General features: G+C 32.2%; 1 protein-coding gene across 1 annotated transcript; it reads right to left on the reverse strand.

Annotated features, from left to right (window-relative positions):
- Positions 1 to 311: 311 nt before the first annotated feature.
- On the reverse strand, positions 312 to 6,503 carry LOC149570322 (protein DETOXIFICATION 33-like). Its single transcript, XM_089822955.1, has 9 exons — positions 6,153 to 6,503; positions 4,489 to 4,795; positions 4,124 to 4,358; positions 1,698 to 1,784; positions 1,525 to 1,581; positions 1,115 to 1,353; positions 899 to 1,017; positions 724 to 810; positions 312 to 584 (listed from the first exon to the last, which is right to left on the reverse strand). The coding sequence occupies exons 1-9, from the start codon at positions 6,438 to 6,440 to the stop codon at positions 537 to 539; spliced, it is 1,467 nt and encodes a 488-aa protein (XP_089679081.1). The 5' UTR covers positions 6,441 to 6,503; the 3' UTR covers positions 312 to 536.
- Between the last annotated feature and the right edge of the window lie 3,629 nt (positions 6,504 to 10,132).

A 10,132-nucleotide genomic window follows, 5' to 3' on the forward strand; every position in this document is an offset into this window, starting at 1 on the left:
AATTCCATTTGGGATGGATTAAAATAGATAGAAAAAATCAAGGAATGTAATTAATGATAAAATTGCATTAAATGATTGCTAAACCATCATTAAATTGAAGTGCTTCCAATTTAAGATGATACATTAATATATCGCATTTCAATGACAATTTGGATAATGAGAATTCAAAGTAAAATGAATCACCACAATTAACATCACACATGTAAGTAATTTGTAAATAATGTATTGTTATAAATGGATGCTTGGATAGAATGAGTTGAGGAAAGGAAGATTCAATGATGTTTATGAGATCAAATAGATTATAAGATGGATTGATTTAAACATTAATATTGTTTATTCATTAGTAATGTTTTCATTCACAAAATTATAGCCTACAAAAAACTACAATGGAAGGGCATAGTTCATAGTCATTTCCCCACTCCATAGCCATCTCAAAATTATCAATCCCAAACATGACATTGAATTACCACAACACCCACTTCAAATGATGTGGAAAAAAAAGTTGCAGCCTTCATTGATTGATTATAACTTAGATCTCAATTGCTCCCTCCCCATACTTTAATCCTCTCTATAGCTTGAGAAGCCTGCATCAACATTAAATCACATATTTTGAATTTTCCTTAATTTTCTATATAAATGATTTGTAAATTTTATGTTTTGTGTTCTAAATTTAGATAGAAAATTATTTATTAATTCAAACTTTTATGATATAAGGATACTTACTTCTCGATTCCACTTAGTCTTGAATGTAATAATACAAAGAATAATTGTTTGCAGAGTAGTTCCACTAATCATACCAGCCCAAATTCCCTGTACTTTCAAAAATAGATATTGTTAAAAATATTGAAGTAAACAAAATTACTGTAATGTATTTACATATGATATAAAAAAACAATACCTTTACTCCAAAATCAAAATAGTATCCCAACAAACAACCAAGGGGAACTCCAAAAATGTAATAAGATGCTAAATTAATGTATGCCACAATAGCTTGCCAACCTGCTCCCACTGCCACACCTGTAAGAATCATTTAAAATGTTAGAGAAATATTTTGTTCAGAAAGATATAAAATAAAAGAAGAGAAAATAAACCAAAAAAAATTATTATGTCTCACCTCCAAAAACAGGTTGTATGCTATTTAAAAGCATGGTAAAAGCTAGTAGAGTTGCAAGATTTGAAACGGCTTTCATGACTTCTTCACTATCAGTAAATGCAACTGCAAATTGATTCCTTGTAATGAAGATAACCGCCATGAGAATTGCCCCTATTATAAACATTGTTAGAAGAACAATAACAACTGCAAATTTTGCAGCTCTAGGATGCCCCGCCCCTAATTCGTTTGAGACTCTTACACTGAAAAAACCATTTAAAAAGTATTATTAAAATGTTTAATTTTGTAACAAATAACACAAAATTATTACATTTTTTTTGCAGAATGTTTACTTTGTAATACATGTATTTTTTTTAAATTACATTGGAATAATTTTGTATTATACATGTGAAAAATAAAAGATAAAACTATACCTGATAGCAACATTGAATCCCAAAGATACCATCATCTCCCACCCCATTAGATTCATGCTACAAAATGATGAAATTTTCTCAGCTAAATAAATAAATTGAAAATAACTAAATAAAGAAATTGAAAATAATAAGTAAAAAACATTTTAGAATAAATAATAGAGGTTCATACATACCATATAGAAATGGCATCTACTGCAATCGCTGGATCTTTAAGGTAGCCCGCCAAAAGTATTAGAAGGTACAAATACCAGCATTCCAAACTATTATAAATATTGAACAAAAGTGAAAAATTAGTCATAAATCGAATTAGAAAAATAATTCAAATGATTTACAATTTTCCAAAACAACATTTATCAATTTGAAATCTAAAATTTCATTCAATTTTACTAAATAAAAGAAAATGAATAAATTGTTTTTGAAATTTACTTTAGTTTATGATTATTTTAATAATTTAAAATGTGTTGCTTCAATTTTCAACAATATATGGCATAGGAAAAATGTAATCAATAAATTTAGCAATAATACAAAGATGATACATAGAGAATATATTTGGGACAACACTTTGAACTAATTATTTTTTACTCTAATACGCATCTCACACCGTTGGTTAATGGAGCAATATGGAATATGTTTTGGACAACACTTCGAAATAATAGCCCACACAAGTAGTAGAGTTGGCTTGAGGTTGTGGGTAGTCCCTATGGTCTTGAGCTTGCTAGCGAATGATCTCACCCGTGAGGGGATAAGTCTCAAACAATTTTTTTTGTTCAAAATCTGATGTGTTATTAAAGACCTTAGGATGAATAAACTTAACTAATGAATGATCTCACTTGTGGGGAGATAAGTCTCAAACAATATTCTTTTGTTCAAAAATTTGATGTACTATTTAAGAGCTTAGGATGCATGAACTTAACTATAAAAGCTATTGACAGAGAACTTGTACTCTTGCAAGAGAAGTCTCAACTTTAAATCTTGCAAAGGAATAGAATATATAAACTTTATATTTGAAGCACATCTAGATACTTCCAATCTTCTAGAAATGGAGGTCATGTATAGATCTTAGCATGCATGAGCTAAGTTATAACAATTATTGGTAAAGAACTTGTACTCTTGAAAGCAAGACTTGCACATGAAATCTTACAATAGAATAGAATATATACACCTTATCTTTGAAGCACATTTAGATACCTCCAATCTACTAGAAATATAGACCATATATAGATCTTAGAACATATGCTCCAACACAATATACACTATACACTTTAATAAAACAATTAGTATACTTCAAATTCTTATTATTATTATTATTATTATATATATCCTTAAATAACTCTGCTTCAAATTAACTCTGTGTAGTATATAAAAGAAGGGTACCCATAAATAAAAATTAATTAATTGTTACTAATTTAAACGTGAAGTCAGATATCCAAGAAATGAAATTGATAGGCATTTATATCAAAGAAAACAATCTAATGCAAGGGACAATTGGAAATAGTGGAAAAATAGAAGGGTAGGCATATCTAGCAGAGTAGATAAGAAAAAACTCGAGATGTGACCAATTTGCTTACGTAAAAAGCTTGGTGAACTGATTGCTAAACAAGATAGAAGTGACCCATCTTTTTTCAAGGGAGTGGAGGACATTCTTTATTGCTGAGAGGGTGGGCATAATGATAACAACACAAACAATTAATGACTGCAAATACACAGTGAATGATAAAAGATTACAATAATTGCATTTCCTTACTCATTATTTGTTTACTTTTGGCGGGTTCCACAGGATTTAGACCATAAATTGACTCAGTGGAGGGCATGGTGGAGCCATAATGGGTGGGGTAGAATAAGCAGAGCCATACACAAAAAGGTTGACTGCTAGGTAGGTATTAATATAAAATAACAAAAATTTTAAAGATCCTTTCCCTCTTTGTCGATTAGGGGATGACTACTCATTGTTAGAATTAATTTTGTATATTAAGATGGTATATTGGATTTGGATATTGTTGTTTTTGGTTGTCTTTATATGAGATTTGATTGCATATAGCTATTATTCTAGTTATCAAGTAGTAAAGCCGAATGAATGTTGTAGGATTTCTCATGATCCAAGAGTTAAAAAAGTGGTTCAGGTAGTAAAGAGTAATGTGGGATTTCTCAATTGCAACAATAAGTGCCATATAGCTTCCAAAGTCCATGATGTCTATTGTTAAACTTTTACACTAAATTATGTAGTCATGTTTACATCATCACTGTTTGAACTGAAGCTGTCACTATTAATTATCACTATTTAATTTTGAGTCAAACTCATTGAAATATAAGTTACGAATTTGATCAAAGTTGAATCTTCAAAACTACCTCAACTAATCTTTTTTTCCAACTAATCCTCTCACTCTTCAAAAGAATGTTGTTGTTAATAAGATTGTCCAAAGTGGATATTCAAACACAACCTATAAAACCAGATACAAATATAGCAACTGAAATTACATTTCTATTGTTTTATTACTATATAGATCATTGATGATACTTCCAAAACCATAAATCTATCAAATTAAAAGAAAACACCAGAAAATTATTTCTAATTTTGAAAAATTAAAACTATGTTACTCACCACAACATAACGCCGGATGCCAAGGAAAGGCGCACAAAAGCCCCAAGATTGCGAAAAGCAGCCCAAGTGAAACCTCCCCATGCCTCGTGACATGTGCCGCTAAGAATGTATCCCAGTTGTGCCAACACAATGATCCACCATGATACATCCAGCACTAGGGCTGCCCCCCACAGCCCACATCCCCACTTAAAGATAAGCAACCAGCTGAACAACACATGCACTGCCAATGCTACCCCTGTAATGGACGGTCTAAACATCAGACACTAAAGTTCGATTCCTTAGTTAAAAGTCTTAAATAATCAAAGTTGATTTATTTTTGAAAGCTTAATTTTAGTGTTAGTATGTGATGTTTAAGAGTGGCCCACCTGCGATCACCGCCATCGCCATTACCCTACTCTGTGCCTGCAAAAACTTGGCGAGGGGGAAAACCATGGCATATGCGAACAGCTGGGGCAACATCCATATTGCAAATTTCCCTGCCAGTTGTGCAATTTCGTCTTCTTGGCCAATGAGCTTCAGAATTTGTGCAGACCAGATGTAAATGGGGGTCATAAGACAGGCTGTGGTGACAAGTATGACCAAAGAGCGTTGCATGTAAACTCCCAGCATTCTCAGTTGCTTGGCTCCGAAGGCCTGTCCGCATAGTGTTTCCAACGCGCTGCCCATTCCCACCTGGAATCATAGGAGTAAGATCAAATCTTTATCATCAGAAATGTCTTCAAGAATCTCAGATTTTCACAATCCATTTCAATGTGCAAATTAGCTTTTGAATTAGATTGTGTATATTTTTTATATATAATTGAATTCAGAAATAACCAATTTGTAAATCTGAATTTTGTTGAACAAAACAATAAGAATATTTTGAAGATTAAATTTTGTTTTAAAACAGGCTAGAAATGTTTCCAAAATTGAATCTTTTTCAAAATGAACGATACAAATGTTTTCTAAGGTGGAAATTTCTTTAGAAGACCGGTAGAAATGTTTCCAAGCTTGAATCTTTCTAAGGTGGAAATTTCTTTAGAAGACCGGTAGAAATGTTTCCAAGCTCCAATCTTTCTAAGGTGGAAATTTCTTTAGAAGACTGGTAGAAATGTTTCCAAGCTCGAATCTTTCTCAAGCAGAATGGTAGAAATGTTTCCAAAATCGAATAGTTTTGAGCAGCAGCACAAAATGTTTTCAGGATCAAATATTTTTGAGAACAGGGGAAATGTTGTAAGACCGAACTTTTTGTCCGACACCAAGGTAGAAATGTTGTAAGATCACCTTCCATCTCAACTATTATACGAGAATAAGTATTCCTATTCCCATTTTTATATACAACAGAACGGTAAAAATGTCTTCAAGATTAATTAAATCGTTTTTAAGCAGCACAATAGAAGATTTTTGAGGAAGAGAGTAGAGTGACAGAGCTGAGATATAGGATGGGTCAAAGAATTTTAAATCTTGAGAGCAATAAAGGAGAGTTGAATGAATAAATAGATTCCGATGTTTCCTATTTATGATTCATGTGCTCAATAGATTATAATGAACAATTCATAAACTCGTGTGAGATTTTGTAAGTATAATAACAAGTTAGAGTGGGTTTTCAGACCTCTTTTTCATTCCATGGGAAGCAATTTCGGTTGAAGTAATAACCTTTTCCTTTTGAATCCAAATTCCAAATTAAGTAATAACCTTCTGAAAAGTACTAATGCTTTACCTCTAATGCAATAATGAATATTGAATTGGCAACCTTTACAAAAGATCTAATATTTTCCTGTGATCATTACTGAAATGTAATAAATGCTAGAAACATATCATTCATCCTCTCATGAATATCACATTCATCTCCTACAAATAAGTGCAGGATTCATTCTTTTCTTATTGATCATTACCTATACAGAGAACACAAACCAATAAACTATACAACTTAATACTTCATAACAACATCATAAACCAAGTTCTTTTCAAACATCAAATCTTTTTGCACTCTTTCGCATTAGAAGAAGAGTAAACTTATTTCAAGATGAGATTTTTAAAAGTGTCCTACCATGATGCCAAAAGAGAGGCCGGCGATTACAGAGTTCTCGATCGAAACGGCAGCTAATTCAAGGTCACCAATATGACCGGCAAAGGTCTGTGTGATGGCTCCGAGTGAGTACTGACAGATGGAGGTGAAAATAGCAGGGCCTGCCAGGTACCACAGCTTCTTTGTCTCCTTCCAGCTTGCTTCTGCCAGGCCTCTCCATCCTTCGATGACCGGCAGATCCCCTTCAAATTCTTCTCTGCTGCCATTGTTATGAATCAGAGATGCCTTCAACAGACTCTCTTCATCCATGGCGGCTTCAAAATACTCAGGGCTCCTAAATCATATTTGTACACTATTCTGCTGAACAAGAGTATCAATTATATGACTTTAAATGGGAATATGAACTCTGTTTAATTTTAAAAAAATTTATTCTGTGAAAAAAGATAGGACTATACCCACCAGCTACTTATCTTGAGCGGTCAACCATGTGGAAGTTGGATTGTTAGTTAGAAATGCCATCATCGCCTACACGAAGAGACATGATTGTGCTGTTCGATTTATGAGCTTACCACGTGTTTTTGAACAAACCTTTGTCTGCTTCTTTATATGTTGGAAAAGATATATAAAAGTATATTTAAGTGTTTCATGGAATGGTTGATATATTCATAGATGCATGCATTTATGGTTCTCTTAAATGAAGTACTGTGTATTTATATCTTCAATGACTTTTTTAATTCTTTGTTAATAAGAGGTACGGAATGAAGGATTAAATTTTAACTAAAAATATGTCACAATTTTTTCTTGTGTTATATGATATTATTGTCTCAATCATCTTTCAAATGGATTGTTTATGGTCTTAACCATCTTTAAAAGTAGAAATATCAGTTTGAACCATCTTTAAAATTGGAAGTATCATACTTTAATTTCCATTTTGTACTTATTTTAAACAAGTTGTGTTCAAAGACATTAAAAAGGAAAAAAAAAAAGCCTAAATTAATATTTTAGATTGTCGATTAATTTAACAAACAATTAATTAGTTTACATCATACTTGATGAATTTACATTTACATAGGTTTGGTACAACTGAAATGAATGTTTTTAAAGTATTATTATTACTTTATAATATAATATAATAGTATATCATTATCTTAATCATCTTTGAAGTGGGTGGATTATAATTTCAACTATAAATGGAAGTATCATACTTTCAACTCTTTAAAGAGTTTGACTTTAAGCAAGGGATTTCTTAAAAATATAAAGACAAAAGAGAAATCCAAATCAATTACTTTATATTATTGATTAGTTCACATCATGGATGGTGAATTTACCTCTAGATTTTGTATGATTCAAATGAAAGTTATTTTGTGTTGTTTGTGACTTAACTATTGGTAATCATTTTTTTAAGTTAGTTTAGGTTAAGATAGAGTTCACTTTTTTCTATACATTTTTTATGTGAGTAGAGTTGAGTTTATCTATGACATGTCCCTTAACTTATAAGACAACCCAAATCTAAGAGTATCCACATGACCAAGGATAAACCTTGAATGTACTAGGTCACATTTAAACTAAAATTAGTACAAATGTGTATGTAAAAATTTGAGCACCCACATGCAAACTATAATTACATTAGTATGTTCTACTCACAATCTGATTTCAACACTCAAGCTGAAGAAAAGAATCAACAAACATTAATGAAAATAAGAAAATTCATAAATTGGTTAAGACCCTTAAAAGGATGAGAGGAGGAGAAGTGTCCTAATTTGTGTGGTGGATAGATAAGGGTAGTGTTGTGTGGTTTCCACACCATCTCTCTATTGCAAGTGGACCCCCCCTCTTTTGGTGTTCCATTGCCCTATTGCAAATGGGGACCCCCTCTTTTGTTGTTAAAGTAGGATAAGTAATCTTTATCATCTTGTTATAGTATCAATTTTTATGTCTTAATCTTTACTTGAGGATACTAAGGGGTCAAGGTGGATTGAGTTGAGTGGATTTATCACGATTTTGGTTAAGGAGGCTTTTGAGGAGGCTTTCAAAAGTCAAGTCTCTAATGGAATTTTTTGTGAATTCGATATTAAAACTCTCAATTTCCTCTCTTTAGCCATGCATTTCATTTATTCCTTGAGTGAAATAAAATGAAGTAGGAATAGATCTACTGATTTCAAGACTTGATAATATTTTTGTCGAAGGACTATAGTGCCCAAGATGGGTAAGAAGTTGACCCATTTTGGACATTATTTCCCAACATAGGAAAATTATATGCACTTCAATATATCCTTTAAAGTATAACATGATGAAACTTATAGATTTGGATGAGATGATGTGGAATAAAGAAGGATTTAATAGTTCCACATTTAGAAAATTTTGATGAAGCAATTAAGAACTCCAAAGAATGGTCAAATTTTGACCTTTCTTAGGAAATAATACCAAACATTGCCCAAATTTTGCCCCTATCAAGAGGTGATGACTTTATTTTTTAAAGTAAATGTCTAATGTAGTGCAAGGTAGGAGTATCCCCAAAGGATATGTCCTATCCCCCAACAATTATCCACATAGTAGAAGTATAACAATAACACAAAGATTTAGATCCAAAACAATACCAATTCTTGTAATAGAATCATAAGATTTACATCTAGCATGCTCGGTTATAAGGCCTTCTAGGTTATGGCCAAATTCAAAGAAATTACAATAACAATTATGCAAGACCTTGCAAAATCCAACACCAACTAGCCCAAATCCACAATCTGGTAGGAAACCCCAAGAAGAACCTAAACGTGTGATCGCAAGCCACTAGGCAACCTTCTTGTTTTCCCAAGCCCACACTTAACTACTAGCTTTGCTAAACTTTACTCCTCTCAGCGACTCCATGTTGAACTCCATGATAACTAAGTAACTCTACACATCACAAGAACCTTTACTTATATTAAAATAAGCCACATGTCAGCCTAGCAAGTTACATTAAATAAACACTCACATTAAATAAGAAATAAATGGGTTTAATTCTAAACATTTTTTGAGGATAAAGTTGATGTGCCCCTGCAATAAGAAATAAATGGATCTAATTTTGAACATTTTTAAAATTTTATAAGTATTTCATCAATCTAAAGAACATACCAAGGATTTTTCTTTACCTAATAGTGCCACATCATCTACTATCACATTTTGTTTAGCCCCAACCTCAACATGCTCAACACTAACATCACACTCGGCTCCATGACCATGACATTCTACATACTCAAATATTATCACATAAAGGTTAAACTAATTGCAATTTAAGATGTTCAAATTTATTAATAATTACATAATTAATTTTCAATAGAAATTGAATATGTACCTCTATCATTGTGATGTACATCAAGGCCTTTGTCATGTGTCAGATCTGGGCCTTTGTCATCATGAGTAAGTTCGGGAGTAGAAGGCTGCAGTGAAATGTCATGCACATTGTATCATTGTTCGAAATTAACATTGCCAACAATAGTAAAGGCAAGAGCAAAGCTAGTAGTTTGAGATCCTTACCTATTGATTCAACCCCGATGATCGAGATCCAACTCTTTCTCTATATGGGGGAAGCTGATCCAAAACTAATGATCGAGATCCATCCCTTTCTTTATATGGTAAAATAGATTATTTCTCATGAAGTTCTCAATTTCTGTTATTATTTATTAGGTCTATTTACTTATGTGTTAACTGATGCACCAGAATCTTCTACATCTCTTTGGCCACTAGAATGTGTGGTGGTAGGCAACCACTGCTTTATAGCCTTACTTGAAGCCAATTTGTTTTTCCTCTTCTGTGGGTGCTAGAATTAATTTAATGCCCTGCATTTTACTATCAATATTGACTTTATTTCTTATTTGTAATTTTATATAAAAACAAATTGATATGAAATTTCATTTACTACTACTTACAAGTTGTGAGTGAATTTTTATATATCCACAAGAGCCAAGATGGTGTTGACCAACCTTATCTTTCCTAGCTTGTGTAGCCTTTGATGTGTCTGGCAG

The sequence above is a fragment of the Cupressus sempervirens genome, chromosome 3, assembly GCF_028749045.1.
Source record: "Cupressus sempervirens isolate cs-2001-9-10 chromosome 3, ASM2874904v1, whole genome shotgun sequence".
In the NCBI taxonomy this organism is placed as follows: Eukaryota; Viridiplantae; Streptophyta; class Pinopsida; order Cupressales; family Cupressaceae; genus Cupressus; species Cupressus sempervirens.

What these genes read in the sequence shown, in the direction of transcription:
- LOC149570322 (XM_089822955.1), bottom strand. Translation starts at nt 6,440, where the DNA reads ATGGATGAAGAGAGTCTGTTGAAGGCATCTCTGATTCATAACAATGGC. An exon ending in CATACAACCTGTTTTTGGAG is followed by an intron (nt 1,018 to 1,114) that starts GTGAGACATAAT and finishes TGATTCTTACAG; the next exon opens with GTGTGGCAGTGGGAGCAGGT. An exon ending in ATTTTGATTTTGGAGTAAAG is followed by an intron (nt 811 to 898) that starts GTATTGTTTTTT and finishes TTGAAAGTACAG; the next exon opens with GGAATTTGGGCTGGTATGAT.